The sequence below is a fragment of the Synchiropus splendidus genome, chromosome 1 (genome assembly GCF_027744825.2).
Source record: "Synchiropus splendidus isolate RoL2022-P1 chromosome 1, RoL_Sspl_1.0, whole genome shotgun sequence".
Lineage (NCBI taxonomy): Eukaryota > Metazoa > Chordata > Actinopteri > Syngnathiformes > Callionymidae > Synchiropus > Synchiropus splendidus.
Window position 1 is genome coordinate 50,701,875 of NC_071334.1, and position 21,063 is coordinate 50,722,937.

The 21,063-nt window shown below is 42.5% G+C and overlaps 1 protein-coding gene across 2 annotated transcripts in view; it reads right to left on the reverse strand.

Annotated features, from left to right (window-relative positions):
- Positions 1-21,063, reverse strand: part of cckbra (cholecystokinin B receptor a) — a 53,901-nt gene that overhangs the window by 27,148 nt on the left and 5,690 nt on the right. Inside the window, exon 2 of one of the 2 annotated variants that reach the window (XM_053874821.1) lies at positions 11,101-11,349. In XM_053874821.1, the coding sequence (XP_053730796.1) occupies positions 11,101-11,349 (249 nt within the window). Of the gene's footprint in view, positions 1-7,364; positions 10,399-11,100; positions 11,350-21,063 lie in introns of those variants that run through there. The other variant, XM_053874830.1, reaches the window with a different exon arrangement.

Below are 21,063 nucleotides of genomic sequence, written 5' to 3' on the forward strand. Positions count from 1 at the left end.
GAAGAGGTGACAAGCTGCATGATTAGACTTTTTACCCCATGATGGTTCTGACCTTAGAGCAGCAGGTGTGAAAGCTGCCAGAAACGTAATTACTGTTGCTTCAGTTCATCGCTGAGATTTATCTGCTAGACCGCTGAAAATTCAGGGGGCAGGTGGGAGAGCTTAAGAGACGTCTGATGGTGGATGGTTAATAAAGAAATTTGCATTTCATCCTCTCTGGAAATTCCATATTCCATACGGGAGGTCAAGTATTAGCCTGGACTCATGCTATTTTGCTTTCGTTTTTTCTGTAAGGGTACGTGTTTTATTACACACATACTTTCAGGATGAGGTTTGTCAACAAGGGGTGAGGTCAAAAATAATATATTTTTGGTTTTAAATATTAAATAATGATTAAATCAGAAAGCTGTTTCTTCTAAGCTAGGATTAAATAAAGGCAACGGAAGGACTCACTGAGATGAGGTGGTGGATATGTATGTGCATTGGTTTGTTTGTGCATTGGTTTGTTTGTTTGATAGTCACCAGCATGACTCAAAAAGTTGACCATAAATTTACATGGAATTTTGGGATCAATGAGAAATGGTCACCTGTGGAGCATTTCCAGTATGACTCTATCATGCAAAGTTTTTTTTTCTTCTCATTTTTCCATCGGCCGACACGATCCTTGAATCGTGGAGGTTGATTCATTGGTTTGACTGTATGCTGTGTTTCATTACTCATGTGAGATTTGGGCTGTGAATCTCCAGTGGTCTCACGATTCCATTACGTACCCGACGTGATCCAATTCAATATCACAATGCATCAGGACTCATTACAACAGTTTACATCCTGAATTCTTCAGTTACTGAAAATCTACTTTTTGTTAATCAATGAGAAAAACAAGTGGTCAGATCAATTCCAACTTTCTTTCTTTATCATTCAGTAACTGTTCCCTCCTTCATCACACACACGCTCAGGTTTGTCATACTATCTTTGTGTGGACTTCTCATTGCCATAACCCTTTCCCCAGCCTCTCACCCTAAACCCAACCATCCAAAACAAACGGCTAACGTTGGACTAAACTAACTAAACCTGACCTTTTGGGGTCTGACAAAAGGTCCCCATAAGCTGGCGTGTTTCCAAAAGTTGGTACCCACAAGTATAGCTATACAAGGCACACACACAAGTTAGTCTGCATCCTTGTAACGGCCTCTCGAAATGCCTTCGAGTTCAAGAAAAGTCACATCTTGGATGTGGCAAACATCACAAAAACGAAGAAAGTCTGAGCACATTAAATGTAAAATGTATTAAAAGACCTACTTTTGTTTATTCCGGTCCTGCTGCTACAGTCGCAATTGCTGGAGTTAGCTTCCTCTGATGGAAACGGCTGATGTGGTTAGATTATTCAGCAACATACCTTCTCTAGCACGTCTCTTATCAAGACCTTGCTTTCCAACAATTCCCAAATGAGCCCAGGTGTCCCCTTTCAGCACACCAGGAATATTTTTAGATGGGTCGGGGTTGTTCAGCTTTGAAATTTTTTTATTAATATTTATTGCCCCACATTTCACTGACAGGACTGTCGTTGTATTTACCCATATGATTTGACATACACACACTATAGGAAACTATAAGAGGAAAACCCTGATAACAAAGGGACAGAAATGAGATTGCTTTCCAGTCACGTCAAGGACAATGTTGGGCAGTTACTCGAACATAAGTGAATGTGGACCGACATCCTTTGAGATTCATTTGAGTGTCTCCCATTGAAGCTCGAAAAAAGAAAACACAATTTTGTTTTTGAATATTTATTCCAAGAATCCTGCCATAAAACGGCAGGAGCAGCTCTGCAGCTGTGTGCCAGTTAATCTATTTCACCCCATTCAGGTAATTAAAGCCTGCTCCAGAACATCATTTGTTCACCAGTAGAGAAGAGTTATGAACTGTTTTTGCAGTTTATTTATGGCCCTGGTTTCCAAAAGAGCTGCTGACGCGGAGGTTTTCAGCGCATATTTGAGTGTTTCTCTCTTGTCTCCGGCGAGTCGGTTAGTGCTTGTGAAAGTCTGCTCCTGATGAAAGAGCATGGAAGTATTGAGAGGCTAATGTTTGATGAGAGCAGAGTTCTGCGAATCCAGACGAGTCGCTGTCAAGATAATTACCGACGAAATGCTCGCACTTTCCCCCTGCGCTTTATCTTCCTCTCTTCTCCAGATGAAAAAGCCCTAATCCCTTTTCTTGTTCATTAAGCCAGAAGTGAGCGCAGCTTCACAGCAGGGCTGCTTGATAACTAGTCCCTGCCTAAGAATAGGAGGGTCTCTCAGCGAGGAAAAAAAAAAAAGAATAATAAATTCACTCCAGGTGAGTCTGTGAATGCCTTGCTTCTTCGTAACGCTGAATGAGTTCAATTCTGTCTGAGAAGGCAGCGGTTCTGAGGTGGACTGTTTCGAAACATACAGAGCTTCGATTCAGACACAAAGATTGCAACTTTGACTTGGAAAAACACAATATTTGTGGATTTATTTAATTGTTTATTTAGTATTACAGCCGTCCGCACGCTCTGCTTTCATTGTGACACAACCCACTAACGTCACACATCCACAACCTACCCATCCTCATGCTCATGCTGCACTATATTGATGTCAGGGAAGTGGACTTTCGCATCCTACACTGACGCCGATGGCAGCCAGACACAAAGATTGCAACTTTGACTTGGAAAAACACAATATTTGTGGATTTATTTAATTGTTTATTTAGTATTACAGCCGTCCGCACGCTCTGCTTTCATTGTGACACAACCCACTTACGTCACACATCCAACCTACCCATCCTCACGCTGCACTATATTGATGTCAGGGAAGTGGACTTTCGCATCTTACACTGACGCCGATGGCAGCCTTCCGCGTTGCAGGTTTTCAATTGGAGCACATGTTCTGCCTTCCGCAGCACATCCTGACACTGTGGGAAATGTGTGACATTAACGAAAGACTGAGGTGTGTATAGGGAATCCACAAGATGATGCTCTTTTCATGCTACCTTGCGTCAATTGCTATTTAGAGCCCCACAAACGGCCGTGTGTTTCAGTCACGGTGAGGACAGTGACATGAGGGGTAAACAGCCCCCCCACTGGGAGCGCTCCACAAGAATCTGAGGCGAAGTCTAGAGCCCGGAGTTGAAGGCTATACCTAGCCGCGGAATCAATTTACCATAAACGTACCTGCCAAACATAATGCCTGTTTTCTGTTTAATACTGTCATAATGTTATGTGTTCAGGAGCAAGTGAAACGTTAACCAAGGTGTTGTCAACTTAGACTCAACTCTTAGACAGCACGTGGAGTTGTCACTTGTCTGTGCAGCAGGTCTGCCCCCTTTGAATTTACATCTCTAACATTCTAAGGAAAATTGTATTTTTAAACCAGAGGGAGGAAGAATATAGTGGGAAGAATAGGCAGTCTAATACGGTTAGCACTCCCTGCTAATTTTGACCAAGCACACACTTGTTCAGTATAGCTTCTCCAGGGATGTAGGCTGGGTGGATAACTAAAGATAGCATAAACACTCGGGGCCTCGCTCACACACAGTCATGTGACACACTTTCCAGTAACATAAATAAAGCAAATAAAGCAGGCAACAATGCTCATGTGGAGCTCATGTAAGCTCAGGGCTCACAAAAACATCACATACGCCCTTCAGTCTCAGTAATGATTGTTTCTGTTAACACAGAACACAGGTGTTAATGAGAGACGATGTGGCAAAAGTGAAATGAAGTTCCATTTACCGTCCAAAAAGTTGAGTTGCGGCTGGGAATGATGTCAAAGCAGAGTACAGTGGTACCTCGGTTCTCGACCACAATTCGTTCCAGACAGCCGTTCGAGAAGCGAATTGTTCGAAATCCGAATCAATTTTTCCCATTACAATGAATGGAAGAAGAAATACTGCATCCCAAGCCTTAAAATAGTCTTTTGTAGGAGTGAATGTAGAGTGTCTGCTGCAGGTGCGCTGTTCCTCTATGTGTGTGGCCGCTGCATGTGGGAGGGGTTGCCGAGTGAGTGACGTCTCTCCAGAAGTGAAGAGGTGCCCGGTGCGTGTCCAGCTCTGAATGTGCGCTTCTGTGCAGTTTGGCTGTGACAAAGTCATCAACCAAGTAACGCTCTGTCCCAGACTCGCCTCATCCCTGTCCCAGCTCCAGGACATCAAACCCTGGAGTGAGCGCTCCAGCCTCAGAGGTGTGGAGAGCGAGCACCTGCCCAGTGACACTCTACCACGGTCCAGTGTGGAGACAGGAAAGGTTTTACACCTCAATATGAAGAAAAAACAGTCAGTAAATGTAGGTAACGGGACACGTCTGCATACAGAGGCTGCGTTATACACAATAACAAAGCGCGTTGTGGGTCAGTTGATCGTCCAGGCACGTTATTTTTTTCCATCTTTTTTCGGGGGCGTTCGAGTTCTGGATTTTCGTTCAAAATCAGAAGCAAAAAAAACAAAAATTTTGTTTGAACGCCGCAAACCGAGGTACCACTGTACTGGTCATCGATAGTGACGTCCACGAAACCTACTTTCATGTGTGCCTTATCTATATTCAAGCAACTTCTTGATAAATACACGCTCTGATGACTAGAAAACATTCAGGATGAAGTGGAAATGCAGATTTGCTTGTGTTTGTTTGTTATTGTGTTTCATTGCTTAAAAACTTCTACTTCCTGTTCACATTCAGGGATCTTGGATTGCGCTCCTGGGGAAGTGAGGATTGGCTGACACATCGCTGAGGTAACATGGGGTCATAACTGGAACACACCTATGCATCATGACAGCATAATGGGCCATATATTTAAATAGCAGGCTTTCTGTTGCCCATGGGGGTTTAGTTCAACAGGCTGACAATGTTTTCTGAACACATTCAGGCGGCAGGACCCTAAAGGGCTTTGACAACATCTCCCCTTTCTGTTTGACAAAGTCAAGATATTAGTGCTATTGGAAACTCGTGACGGAAACAGAGACAAGCCATTGAAGAAGAACAAATCAAGACAAGTGTGTTGAACCGTCCAGGATGTGTGATTCACTCCCTTCTGTGGACACCCCCGAATGCTGACAGATGCAACAAGACTGGCAATAGAACCATGCGCAAATAACCATAAATATGATTAAAATCTGCACACAAACAGCCCCAATATTGCAGCATAAATCTCCCCACCGCTGCCGGAGGAGCAAGAGAGCAGTGACTTACATGATTATCGAGCTGCAGAGGAATGAACGGCTCGGCGGTCCACCGGCGAAATGGAGGGATGGTGGATTACATCTCTAATGGGCTCGGGCCAACAGATGAATTTGCAAAGGCTAGATGAGTTTGTGCTAAAATCAATGGCCTAGTATCATCACAATAATCCCGGCTATTGATCATGTGTGTTTGATAGAAGAGCCGGCGATCGCCATGAGGAGGGGTTTGATTTACAACCTTCCACCGCCGGTTTTAAAGCAGCTGTTGTGAAATTGGAGCTGTTATGCACAGAGATGTTATATTTTAAAGTCAAAGGAACAAAACAAATTGCTTTTAAATTTGTGGCAATGAAAACCATCTTGACAATGGTGACCTTTCCTGATCAATGGAGGTTATTTTACAGTGCTTTCACGAAGCAACACAAAGGTCATCTATTACTTAGCCAGATGAGACGTCAAAGTGAATAATCAGGGAATAAACAATTGTGACGAGCCTTCGTCTAGGGACAAACAAAGGCTTGTTACGGAAGAAGATATTTTTATCAGGAGACACAGCTGGTCTATCAATAGCATAAAGGTTTTATGACCTCAGAACAAGGCTAGGTTTTGGATTATATGATTAAAATCGAATGGCATTTTTCTTTAGCCGCTTTTTGCTTTCACTAAACCTGACTTTACAATATACAGCACAAATCCATATTTTAGATTAACAGCCAGAAAAACAACCACTATTTAAAACAATATCAAAATGACTGCGACGGTGCTTCAATTGTTTAAACATTTCTACAACCTGTGGAATTGTACACCACCATCACTTACACAAATAGATGACAAAATTCAAGCAAACTTTCACTAGAAGACGCTCTCTTAAGTCTATAACATTTTGTTGAGATAGTCTATTTGCATTAGGACAAATTGCTATTCAGAGTGAAAGTAAATTCAAACAGGTTGACGTTTCCCTAAGGCTAGGAAACTGAACGTAATACAGGGCAGACGAAAGATTAAAAACTTGAATCTCAATTAATCGTACTCAAGCTGAGTTAACTGGCTATTAATGGAAACTGAATCACACATTTTCCATGTGATGAAGATTCCATTTTCCATAAATGTAGCTTAAAGGAAGATGTTCTCAACACCAGAGTGAACCATGATGCTTTCCTCATGCAAACATTTGTTTTGTATTGTTCCAACAACCCAAAATAACAGATGCTGTCAAGGACATTCTTTATAATAACATGAGGCTCTGAAGAGGATCTGTAACATGCTAACAGCATCACATAAATATCATTGGCCACTATGCTACTCATAACACCTTCCTTTCAGTTTTCATTTCACATTAATCGCGAGTTAACGCATCTTTAATGCAATTTATTGTGATTAAACATTTTACTCTGCTGACACCCCTCAATGTATATTGACAGACTCACATTTTCCTTCATGAATTATATTGCACTGGAGCGATTTACTTAAGATCTGTAGTAAAATGCATGCAAACATGACATTTTTCAGGAGAGAAGTAGCAATGTGTGCAATTCAGGGCGTTAACACATAATTTCGAATTTCTGGGAGGAGAAAGTTAATTTATTTATCACACTCAATGAGTTGTCAAACTAGACTGTGGAAAGTTAGACTCTTTAAAGCATGTTTTTAATCATATTTCAGGATGATGGACCCAAATGCAGGAAGTGTTGGTCGGCAGAAGGCACGGGAGACCAGGTTAAATTACAAAGATTTATTCACTGGAACAAATAAATACAGACAGACAAATGACTAGAAACTAAGGCCAAAACGCGGACCGGGAACAACACACAGGGAACGGGGTGAATCTGGAAAACAAGAGATGCGGATAAGAATCAACGACCTACTATATAAGTGACAGAAAACACACACCCGGAGTTAAGCTCAACGTGGTGGTGGCACTAAACTGAAAGCGCTCGGTGGCGGCGGCTAATCACACTCGCACACACGAGGAGTAAACTGACGCATCTATAACTAAAAGTGAGGCTTAGATAAACAGCTCACATGCGGTCTGAATTGGAAGGAAAAACATAAGCGGAAGGAAAAAGGAGGAAAAATCAGGATACGGCTGAAATAGAAATCAAGCGCGCAAGGAGAATTTAGAAAAGATCAGGGAGGAAAGCGAACACGTGGGAGTCTTGGAAGAGTTCTACCTTGGTGAAGCGAGAAGCAACAATCTGGCAAACAGGGCTGTCGTTCACAGGTTTTTATATCCAAGGAGTGAGGACTGATGAGGAGATTAATGCCAGCTGTGTTGCCAGTGAAGCTGGAGACAAAGCAGGAACAGGAAACAAAGGCAACCGGAGGTAACAAAATAAAAGCACGAGCGAAAAATAAAAAAAGGATCAGACAATAAAGTGCAGACATGACAGTTTTTAATGTAAGCACGTACAAACCTTATTATGCACACATGGCTGCAGTAATTCTAGTGAGGAGACAGACGACATAGCAATAGTTTGCTTTCAAATAGTACCCAGACAAACACTGGACTATCAATCCCTGGTAAGTGTAATAAAGTAAATGGCTTCCTGTCTTATTCGTGATTGTTTTGTGTGAACTTCCTTGAGTTGTTATTTATTAATTATGATATTCCACCACAGAAGTGTTGTCCAAAGGCCCATATTATTTCTGTGAACTGAACGTGCCTCTTCAAACTCACCCGGCTGCATACCATGTACACGTAACGTCCGACTTACGACCTGCTCGACTTGCATCCACCTGTACTTACGACCACGGCCAGCAGATTTTTTTTTTTTAATTCAATGTCTGGCAACGTGTACGACAGTTACAGCAGCACAGTATCCCAGCATCTCACTTTCACACAGCCATCTACCACTACAGTAGTACCTGTAAACCTTGCGTTGGCCATTTTGAAATACGTCCAATCTGACATAGGACCGGTTGATCGGAACCGATCCCGGTCACACACATCACACTCTGTTGCTTCTCCCCTGGTGAAATCCAACAGACGATGACATCATCATCAGGCAGATTTGTCTTTGCAGGGCCTTTTGATTGAGTTTAACAGTGAGCAGTGGAACGTGGCGCAGCCATCACACCTCGGCAAGATGGTGCTTTCTTTCTTTTTTACCCCAATCGCAGTCTAAACCATTCTCCTCATCTGCTCCCTGTCTCAGGTCTGAAAGCTCAGAAATTGAAAAGCAGATTCAGCGGGCTGGTTCCACTCCCATCGTTGCTCCAACACATATCTGGCTGTGTGAAAATGGCCCGCCTCAACATTCAATATGTCTTTTCAACCAGCCACTGCTTCCAGTGTCGCCTTGTCTGATCCGCTGAATCAGAAGTCACGTGTAACACTGACTCCAGCCTGGTGAGGCATCGCATCGCCAGTCTCTCAGATGTGACTCTTTCAGCCCGCCCGGATGCTAGTCACCTTCTTCCAGGCCACGCACATCAAGAAAATCATATTTTCTGGCACAGATTATGGATTTTTCACTGGCAATTTGCTGACAGCCTCATTGCCATCTCCCCATCTGCCACGCAATGATCAATAATATTGACGAGGCACAAAGGAGAATTGGGGGGATTTGGAATGTGCTAGCGGTCTGTACTGAAATCCTCTGAACATGCCAGTTGCACTCTGACAAATGTGACGCGTGCTGCTCTATCAAACCAAATTATTATTTTTTAAATCTATACAAAGAAATTCAATGTGCAATAGCGTTCAAGCTTTGCTGGCATAATAAAAATATGGTCATAAGGTGTTCATATTCCATGTACCTTATTGGTTTGTAGTTTTTAACATGTCTTTCAACTAGTTTTTTGAAGACTCACCTCATAAATGCAGCTACAGTAAAACAGAAAAATGTCCTGTTTGAGTAATTCATGTTGATGTGACTTTTTTGGATGCAAAGTAAAAGGGTGTTCGCCACCAGAGGTCGCCATGATCTGAATCTGACAAACGGTAGGGACGGAAAATGCGTCGGTGTTCTTTAAATTATTTTCTTGAGGCAAGGCTACTGGCCATGTTCACTTTGATCCATTTACTGTGGCGACTTGCTGATGAGGCTTCATGAAAGAGTGTCCTTATTTTCAGAACCCACTAAAAGTCACTCTCTGCTCTAAAATCTTTCGATTTAACTAACCATTACTATTAATCATTTTTAAACCAAGAGCGCCATCCATTGTGCTCTGAAAATAATGTCATATATAATAACCATTTCATGAAGCCTCAGCAGTCCATCACTAATTTACTGTCAAAAAAACAGCAGTATCCATCTGTTGCAACACACTGCTGATATTTAGGGTGTAATATTTACACAAAAATGTAAATAAAACAAAGTTTTCTCAAGGTGTGTAGCTTTTCCTGGTAACGTCAATGGAAAATAAAACTTGTGCATACTGTCTCATGCAACGTCTGAAACCAAACCTGAGTATGGATATTTCACTTATCTGTCCCACTGGGTGTTTGTTGGTGTTTTTGGCAGATGAGGATCAGGTGTCGGAACATTGTAACCAGTCGATCAGTCTGGTGCTGCTTGTTTCAGCTGACACCGAAGCAACCATCTATCACTATGACACCCTTCCATGCTCCAGACTGAGGCCAAATCCAGGCTGTCTCTCGACCCTGAAACTGCTGGAGAATTCCACCTCCATCCTGCAGGGAACAGGTGTCACTCTTGGCTTCTCACTGTCTTTATCCTCCCACTCTCTTTAGCGCCGGTGCCAGTGATCACACACAGGTGTGTGTCTTGGTTCCACACATGGCGGCACGGCCCCTTGATGTCGCTCAAAAGCACTTGGCTTGCACTGCCCATACCACATTACATTTCTCCATTCATCAGGACGGGAGGTCCTTGGATTTTTACACAATTCAATAGGAAAATGATTGTAAAAGAGAGTAACGCATGGGATGTGTCAGGGGTTTTTAACCTTTTTGATCTCAGGCCCCACCTTTTCCAGAACAAATGGCTCCGGGGCCCATTCAAGGGATAGAACTGATTCATTACTGTGACTACTGATTTCAGAATTACAGAATCTATTTGTGTTCAATAACCATAGATGAAACAAACCAAAACCTTGAGAAATGATATGAAAGCCTGTGATCAGTGCAAAAATATTAAATAAATAAAAATTCCAGCCAGCAGCAGAACCAGAAGCAAGTCATGTTCATCAAATTAACTTAAGAAAAAAATTAAAATAATAATGCAAACTAATGAGAATGTTGTAAAAGACGGCACATCATGAATCAAATTTTGAATAAAATTAATATTATAAAACAATGTCTAGGGATCATATTTTTTTTCAGAAATAAACAAAAAAAGTGTAAATGAAAGAATCGCCATCAAATGTTCTAATTAATTTTTTAATTCATTTTAATCTGCGCCACAGGTGCTTTCATGAACAGTTTTTACTGTTGGGGCGACTTCACTTTCTTTATTATTTTTTCTTTTCAAGAACTTGTCCATAGGCGCTAACTATCACAAATTTGCAGCTGTCAAGTCAATACAATGACACACTGCTGCCACCTTATGTGGTATTAAAACTAGTGTATTCAAACTAAATGTGCCAGAGCCTAGAGGTATAAAACAAAAAACCTGTAGCGGCCCTCTACGGGGCGCTTGCATTGGCCCTATGGTTAAGAATCACAGGGACATGTAATGCAATGTGATATAGTGATGACAGTAAAAAACCGCCAGCACAATACATTTCACATGATCAGTGAAGAAATGTCTGAGCACTACTTTAAACTGCTGGAATACACCAGCAGAGCGGAGTTTTCTCCAAAAGAGCTGAGACAGAGTTGTTCACGATGACTCAAGAATGCTGCAATCAGTGAAACAGTGCTGCACTTCAATGTAAATAACACCAGACATGCCGCAAAATGCTTGGCACGGCAATAAAGAGTTTGCTGAAGTCTCTCCTCACCCATGAAGTAAGTCACCGTCTTGCACATGGCAGCCCCAAAGATGAAGTCCTCCAGGATGTTGGGGACCAGCGTGAAAGGCATGCAGAAGATGGCCATCATCAAGTCGCTGACCGCCAGCGACAGCAGGAAGCAGTTGGTGACGGTGCGCATCCGCTTGTTCATGATCAGCACGATGATAATCAGCAGGTTCCCGAAGGCGCTCAGCAGGAAGATGAGCACGTAGAGAAGGATGCGGAAGGCGTCCATCTCTGCCAGAAAGACACACATGGTCAACCTCTAGGACAGAGATGTTCAACTCAATCACAGGGTTGCAAAACATTACATAGAAAAACACCCAAAACGTCTGAAACAATGGAAGGTTTCATACTTATTTGACAAAAGTGGATGGAAAAATAATGTGCTACTTCACAAATGTAACAAAATATGTGACTGAAAAGCACAAGTCTTGTTTCATTATTGGAGATAATTGAAAATGTTCATTGATGCACAGTAATCTCAACACATAATGAAGCCAATTGGCTTCATTATGACACTCTCATTACCTCTTAAAATCCAATTTATATTGAAAAGGAGAAGCTCCAAAGTGTTGGGCTGAGAAACAGCTTCAACGTTGAGTTGATTAAAACATACTATATTGGAATAATTTTAAATGAGCTGGGCTTCGTGAGTGTGAAATAAGATAAAAATAACACAATGTAAGGGCGAGTGCAGGAGTCTATGTATATATATATATATATATATATATATATATATATATATATATATATATATTAAAGTGTTTCGGATAGTTTCACTCTGCTGAACAGTTGAGCATCAGTGAGAGCAGGGTGGTCCAGCCACAGGGATTTAGGGATGCTCCTGTCACTCACTGCACCCTGTCACAGTAACTCAGCTTGAGAAAGAGAGAATATGACATGACAGAGTCAGGCGGCCATGTGCCGCACTGATCTAGGCATCCCAAGTTCCGCAGCATGAAGCAAGGCACCAGCCAAGAGGTGGTTAACTCAACACTGTTATACTGATTTCCATATATATGTAGCTGTTTCTTCCGATATTTATCGATATTTCTGCCCAGAATCCATTTTTTACCACATTATGACGGCGGCAAGATACAATGTCATATCCGTTCCCTGATAAACAGTTGGGAAGCTGAGCTCAAGCGTGTCTCCTGCTCAACAGAGCAGCCGATCAAACACACAAGTTTAATACTCGTGACCAGCTTTTATTCTCAAACACCAACATTGTCAAATGTAGACCAAGGACTTGTCGCTGATGCTAGCATCAGGCAGCCAACCGTCACACCACTGCACCACGGACCGCATTCATAATATATATAGATATGAAGTCCCTCAGCTAGGAAGGCCAGACAAATGGGAAGTGTGGCCTGACAAAAGCCTCTTCTGTGAGAGTTTAAGTTAGAGTCCTCTAAATAAAAGGGTGTCACTGCATTCCGTCACCTACTCCTACTATATTGGATGTTGTGACGGTAAAAATGTGCTCCATCAGGAATGCAGTATCATAAGCCAATCTGTTTGACTTCGGTTTTCATGAAGAAACTGAAACATTCTCAGAGGGTTCTCAACTGTCTTTTTGAATTTGCTACAGTCGAGTAGAAAAATGTTTAAATATTCATTATATTTCTCTACAGTATTCTAGTTTTTCTTTTTTTTTTTTTCCATCGCTCTTGGCTAAACAACAGTGTCATCCACTGGTTGATGCTAACATTCTGTAGCCGTAACAACATTCAGCACCGTGAAATCTGTTGAAGCCGTTTTAAAACACTTCACTCGGTGAGCTCAGTAAGTTAGGCCAGGCTGGAATCAACTTCTCGCAGTCATCACGTTGCATGCTTGTTGACTCCACAGAGGAGGTTATGTGATCGTCAGTGTTTATTTCATAACAAACTGACACTTAAAGGAAATGTTATTAATGGGAAAAGACACCGTCAGGTGCTGTTCTGAATAACCATCCCGATCCACCATTTTTTTTCCCCCATTCACGACCGTCTGTTGAGACTAAAGCTGCAGCCCACCCTATGGTAATATTTTGTTCACCGAGTGTCTGCAGGTCATATACAGACTCGGCTGTCAAGCTGGTCCTCACAGGGCTGGTGAAAGCGCAGACTTTCCCATGGCATCTTCAGTTCAACAATTTCTCAATCAAAACCCTGAACAGCATCCGCACAACTGCATTTAAAAAGTTCAAAAACTTGTCTCAAAAACAACAGATGAGCTGATCGATGAGCCACAGCCCGTATTTTTATTTAATTTTATCCAGTTAACATCTGCTCAGACTAATGTGTTTTTTTTCCTCAGCCGAGCTGGTGCCCTGCTGCGTGTGACGGACCTAAAATTGTTCATTAAGTTGACTACGCACATCAACACTATAAAAAAAAACTGCACCGCTGAGCTGTTTACTGTTCAGTAGCGTGCGCTTGTCACTTACACATCATTCTCCAGTCCTGTCATGCAAAACGAGTCGGGGTTTGTAACAACTTCACAACCCACATTTTGTCACAATTTTATGAAGTCAACCGTAACTTAAATGCAGTATGGTGAACTCTGGCGCCTCCTATCACTTTCCCCTTCACTGGAGTTCATATTTTCCATGTGTATTTGTCAGAATGTCAGAAACACAGAGCAGGTCAGGAGGGCAGAAGCCAACAGCCTGTGGAACCAGAGCCTCACAGACCTGCATATACGCCAAACACAAAACACACAAAAACACAGAATTTCCCGTATTCAACCTCCTTTATTTTGAAAGATTTATTTGGTATAAACAGAGGCAGCAGTGTTACGTGCATGTCAGCACTAAACACTGAGAAAAAAGTTTCTGTCAAAACAGAGTTAGAAAGTTGTCGAGCATTTAAGTTGAAACAAATCATGCTAACTATATTTAGTGGGAATCTGTCACATTGAATCGATTCCATGCGGCCTTGTGCAGGGACGAGGCCAGAGGCAGCTTCCTGAATATTAAGCACGGTGAATCATTTATGTATATCCCCACGCAGCTTTTTTTTTTTTGTTCCTGTGCAAAGGAACAGGATTCATTTACATTCTGGAAATAATCAGCCGACTGAAGAACTCCATGGCGACGGTGCATATTAGAACCCGGAGCAGGATGCGTCTCAATCACCTGAGGATGCCGAGTGTGAGAAAAATACATTAATAAAACTCCTTTGATGACTCTAAGAGTCAACTCAAGGTTCGCTGTGTTGACGCTAGGGAGTCATGTGCTTTATGCAAAATCAGCAAATGACTTGTGAGCCTACCTTGACAGGCACTCTGGCTCACCGACCTCTCTTGTAAAGGCTGTGACCTCGCCGGGTGAAAATGGAGGTCTGTGTTTATAATGCAGCAAAGATATGTGGAGTTCGGCCGGCCAGCGTCAAGCAAGACAGCTGCGCTCAAATCCACACAAATCTTTAAATACAAATGGATTAAAGAACGGCATCCACCTCACCAATACACACGAAGCAGCGGGTAAATATAGCAGTGACCAGTGAGATAGCGATCACACAAAAGCTCTTCAGTGTTTGTGTTACTAATCTCTGCTCGTCTTTATGGTCACAGCGTAATTATATTTCCCTGTGAGGACCACTAGCATGGTACCACGTTTGTCTCACACATGAGCTGCCCACTGTTTATGGGCTATATGTTTGAGTTATCAACAGCACTAAAATGTGTCATCAGATCTTATTCTGAAGACGCAATTTTAAATCCAATAAAAGCATCAAAACGACTGCCCCGCTGTGATTGTACTGTAATGGTTTGAATTGAATTCTTTTCCGCTGAGCAACCAAAACAGCGCAGTGGTGGACAGGAAAGGTTCCCCGGCAACATTGATGAAGAGAGGATGTCTGCGGATCAATTGTTCTGACTTCTGGGTCATTCTTCAAACGGCAGTTCCTGTTTGACACAGACGCCATGGGAAGAGCAATTGATACCCCGGCTCTTTCTGACACCCCTTAGTTTTCCACAGCCGGTTGCAGAGATTGGCTGATAATGGCATTGATTTGTTCAAGGCCAGATTCAGAATCAACTCAGGTCTCACCATTTTGCTTCGGAAATATTATAATTATTCCTCGCTGCCAACAATTCCATCCTTGTGAGGAGAAACAGCAAGCGCTCACTACACGCTTGTCAGCGCGGAAACCACTCACAGAACATCATCAAAAAAAGATGGACTTATTTTATCATCATTTTTATAAAGCCTGTCCAGTTATTTATTCATTTCGTCTGTGTGTGTGTGTTATTTACACTTGAAACACTCATTGCTTTTTGCAAATAAAGCATATCTTGGTAAAACTATTGCATCCTGGAGATTTTTGTGCTAAAACTGACTTTAAAAGCTAATTTAAAAGGTCCTTATTTCCTGTCATGGTGTTCCACAACCATAAATGTTTCACTGCAAGTTTTTTGTTTTTTTAATCTGCCGCAAAATCAGGCATCTACAGTCAAAAAAATGTCTGCAAAATCCTGGGAGGTACTGGTTTATGGCACCGAAGATTGGGCGTTAAACATAGATTATCAGTATCACAACCAACTCAGCAAACACAGAAGGAAAAAGAGAAACAATTGTTTGGATAAAATTAGTATAGATGACTGCAACATTAATTCTAGTAGTGTAAATTGATATTGCCTTTTTTGTGTGTGGTTTATGACTTGAATTTTTTTCTATGCGTTTTGTGATGAGTGAGATGGTTGGTCTCACGTTGGGAGACAATTCCCCGATTAAAATCAATGCGGTAAAACTTATTTTGTCTGGAAAATCGTCTACAACTATCAACTGAAAATGTAAGTTAGTTTGCGTCGCAAATCATGCCGAGAGAAAGATGATCAAGCTGCGGCACAGAACAGATCGTCTGCGCTTCATAAATTGGATGGCAGCATTTAAGAAGACAAACACGTTGTTTCAAGCTATTACTCTTACACCAAATGGAACAATTCGTCTTGCCCAATTTTCCCAAACTGCCGTTTATCAAATAAATTATATAGATGAAGTACAAAGTACGGGAGCGACCAAACGGTAAATGATCCTGCATTACCTCCTGTCTTCATCGATCACAAGAAAGCAAGAAAGTTCAAAGCAAAGTCACAAAAAAACATGTCATAACTTCATAAACTGCTGAGCCAAAAGGCAAAACCCTCTATTTACCGACCAGTCGGACCCTCAACTGTGGTCATGACAGAAACAGCGGGATCCCGGATACAACAGAAATTAGCTTTCCCCGATCCGTGGCATGCATCTCCTTTAGAGAGAGGGTGAGAGGTCTGTCACTCGGGAGAGACTCGGGGTAGAGCCGCTGCTTTTATGCATCAGTTGAGGTGGTTATCATGAGGATGCCCCCGGACACCTCCCTTTGGAGGTGTTCCAGGCACGGCCAGCTGGGAGGAGGTAGAGGGGACGACCCAGGACCAGGTGGAGGGATAGTATCTCTTCACTGACTTGGGAGCGTCTCAGGATCCCCCAGTTGGACCTGGTGGATGTTGCCTGGGAGAAGGGTGTTTGGCACAACCTTCAGAAGCTGCTGCCCCCGCGATCCGACAATGGATAAGCGTATGAGGATGGACGGATGGAGCTCCATAAAAAAAAAAATGGAAAAAACATGACCCTGACTTCCATTTCATGACTGCAGAGCATCTTTTACAGTGACCCCAACTACATCTAGCAGGAGATGTTACAGTACTACAGTACTCTGGGATGTGCAGTGGTTCATAAGGACAGCTGGATAGGTGATAAGGTGCCCTCCTTCATAGCTTGGAGATATGCAAGTCTCGAGGACACTGAGAAGTTTAAGCAGGACAACCCCTCTCATCCAGGACACCACACCTTTGAACTGATCCCCTCAGTGAGCTGAGATCAATACAGACTAACACTTCAAGAGCACTGTCTAACCATCTGATGTTCGTAAACAACTGCCTTGGTTCTCAAAGAATTATGTTGAAGCATGACATCCCTCTGAGTCATAGGTAAAAAGACACAAATTTAATGTTGCCAAAAGTATTATGCAACAATATTTAACAGAATATAGTTCTCCAGCTAGCAACATAAGCATCTCCAGCACTGGGACAAGTGACGTCTTGATAAACACCCCTCCTCCCACTCTGCCAGTTTCCCAGGATAACATGCAGGAAAATGGCCGGGGAAATGAAACCTGCTGGTGACCAAGCATGAATATGTTTTCCAGAAATATCTTCTACTTAGATTCAATGCTGAAATACTGGACAAACGCATTAAATCCATTTAACATTTGACTACGCAGTATCACATTTCCCAAATGTGCTATTACGTTTATTGATTTTTAGGTTGTAGTGGTGTGAAATCGTCCATCCATCCAGCCACTTTCCACTGCTAAGCCAGGGTCACATTGTGGGGGATGCTGACTTTGCAAAGTGGCCCAGGCAGCTCTCTCCGTAGAATGAACTTCTGTGGTCCTCACTGAGCTCTGTTTACAATGATAGCAAAATTAAGTCGTTGAATAATCGTGATTATGACATGAATCAAAATAATCACGATGATCATTTTGTCATAATCACAGTAGAATATGCTCCACAATTTTGGGACTTTTGCGTTCTTCACATTCATATCCTTCTACTTTTGCCAATATTTACACGCTACACTCTCACTTGTGTGTTCTCTTTGGTCCCTTCACGCTGCGACTATGTCCTTCCACACAGAGAGGGCACTTTGATACGGTGACTAATGTGTGACTCAGTTAGAAGCCTGCAGCCAGGACACCGGCAGAGCAAGAGACAGGAAACCATTAACACAGTCTCATTCTACTGCCGTGGCCCTTTCCTATCTACCTGTTGCATGTTTGGTGGCAGATAGCAAACTCACATAACTACATTTAATTTCAGTAAATTTAATTTTTGGATGAAACATATACAATAAAGTGATGTATATTGTGTTCTGCACAGCCACTGGCAAACTGACTTCCTGTGTGCTGTGTGTGTGTCTCTTCTCTGGAACAGAAGGACCTGTGACCAGAGTCCACGGGGTCTAGGCAGGGCCGCCATATTTTGGGTGGTGGCATGAGCAGCTTAATGAAGAGTCGTCCGTATCATTTTTTCTATTGATGTGTGATTTGGCGCAGTCGGGGCACCTGCTGCATGTCAATGTAGTCTTAGACACTAAAAGACAGGGATGCGGCTGAATGGTGAAAGAGTTAACCTCAGCGTCTAAGGCATGTACATAATGCTTGAGCTTGATTGAATTGACAGATCCACATTATTTCCCATTAACCTCAGGCCTGCTCGAGGCTAAATGTTTTTTTTCCATCTAGTGTCCAAAACAGAGTGCAGCTGTGGCAGTGCATCTACAGTGCAGCAGTTTTACTGCCAGATGTTGGTGGCGCAACAGGTTTTTATCTAGGAAACAACACATAGAGGAACAGCGCACCTGCAGCAGACACTCTACATTCACTCCTACAGAAGCCTATTTTAAGGCTTGGAACGCATTATTTCTTTTTCCATTCACTGTAATGGGGAAAAAAACCATTCGGATTTCGAACAAATCGCTTCTCGAACGGCCATCTGGAACGGATTGTGGTCGAGAACCGAGGTACCACTGTAATACTGAATATCCGAAGTGCATCACACGCCACTATTTGGCTTTGGTAGCGAATGTTGCCTTTTTTTCTCTGTATTCGAAAGTTCAGTGCATCCTTATTAAAGACTATTCCAGCTACACCTGACAAAAACACTGCTTTCTTTTTTGCGTTTTTTTTTTTCAGAATAAATCCAAATATGTGGTTAAGATTAATTTAAAACTGCTATAGCAACATACCGCACCAGAAATGTGACCAAAGCTTTCACTTCTTCTGGAATAAAGTCATACCAGGCATGGAACACAAGATGTTGTTTGGCTTTAATCCAACAATTGAAAATTTATTTCCCATCTTTGTGTTTCTAAATAAGTGACTGACTGGCAATTATTTTTTCTGCTGTTTGGTGACCTAAGGGTGAAAACAGCGCAACAGAGGAATCCACACGGTCCTGGGTCACGACCTCACAACTGTTCCAGAATACGTTTCACATTCAACACAGCTCCTCTTCCTGATGTTCAATACCAAAGGAGGATTAGTGTGACAATTCATCATCACAAGTCACAAATGAAAGAGTTTGGTTGGCCATATTATGTATATTCATGTCCCAAAAGCAGCCTTTGTGATGGCCTCGGCACCAGTCGGCCAGTATTTCCTGTTCCATGTTCAACATGAAATCCTAATTGTTTCATGTACAAGACAAACTTCAAGTGTGAGTCCATAAAATGAGAAACCTGACCCTCATATTTGTCATGACCACGCTGCTCCGCCAGCTATAATAAAGAGGCTGGCGAATTACTCCTTTGACAGCAGTGCTGCTCCAGCCCATTGTGCACTCGCCAGTCACACTTTATAACCTGTAATAAGGAGAGTTACCATTACAGTCAGCACAATTAGTGTATCACCGGGGAGCTTATTGATCCAACATTTGTCTGACATTCTTATACACAGGCAAAAGCTTGTTCCACACAAAGCTGGGCATAAATTCAATTATGGGTCAGGATGAACGCGGCGGAGTGGCGCTCAACTCTTCTTGTCTCATCCACGGAGCTTCAAAGTGTGGAAAATGCGTAGGCAAGTCGGGAAGAAGGCAAACTGCACATGCACAGGAGGTGCGAGCTTAAGTCTATTTTAGGTCGAGCAAACTGGCAGAATGACTGCGGAGCGGCTTCTCCTGAAGGTGACAAATTCTTCTGGTTCTGGTCCTGGTGCACCCCCAGAGACAACGCCTGCCAACATTTGACTCGAAGCAACACCAAATAATGTCTCCTGAGGGAAAGAGTTTGGATGAGGTAATTGCCAGCTGCTGGACTTGCAAAAAAACTGTGACTTCCAACACGTCTGAGTAACTCGTGAACAACTGAAATGGACAACGAAACACTTCCTGCAACTCATGCTACAACAATTCCAAGAATCACAGAAGCTTTGTTGCACTCGGTAACAAATGTGACCACAATGCAGCTGTATCTTTGGAGGTTTCACATTCAGCAAGGCAAGCTGTAAACAATGCTTCCCTGAGGGACACCAGCAACACACTTGTTAATTCTGATTTGGCGGTGCAACAAATTGAGTTGGAATGAGATACCAATGGTCTTGTTGTCAGTGATTGTTTTGAGTCAGCAATTAATATGAGCGTATATGGCTATACATAGATTGTGATTGCTCCGCAGCAGCATCACAACGGACTCACAGTACGGAATCTGTTTTCCTGGCTTGTATGTTTTCTTTTTCTGTTCTGAAGCGTACCAGCAGCGTCGACTAGTTACCATGGAAACACAGCACAGTTGTGAAGATCTGACATGATGGATATCTGGATTTTTCAACTGTCATGCACTTTTCTTCATTCAGGCATTGAGAAGAATGAATATTCCGTCAACCTGCGGAAAAAAATGGGTTAAATAATCTTAAATAGCAACCAGTCTAAAGACGGTGGTGGACTGTCCTGGGAGCCAACAGGAGACTGACCTGACCGAAATATTGCTAAACTTCTCTGATGACTAGACAGTGCAGGGAGTCGAGCCAGGACTGTGTGGAGCAGCGCCAGCGGAATCAGTCGGCGAGTAATGCCACAAAGCCCTCTAGTAAGTTGTATACTTTCGCACGTCTAAATGCAACCTGTCCTTTTGACATCCATGGGGTTTATATCGAGTCTAAAAGGACCACAAACTTGGCCTATAAAGTTGACTCCCTCGACTAAATAAGAAGCGACTGTTCACTGCTCTTTGAGCGGCTGTGCTGGAGCTTCAGCATCACAGCACTGACAGGAACAGACTAAACTAACTAAGCCGAGGAAACTCAAACTCACAAGTTTTAATGAAAAGTTGCATCTCCCTGACACCGACGGCTAACAGACGTCCAAAACTCCTACCTTCTGTCGGTCAAATGGAGCTATGGCTCACAAATCAATACATGT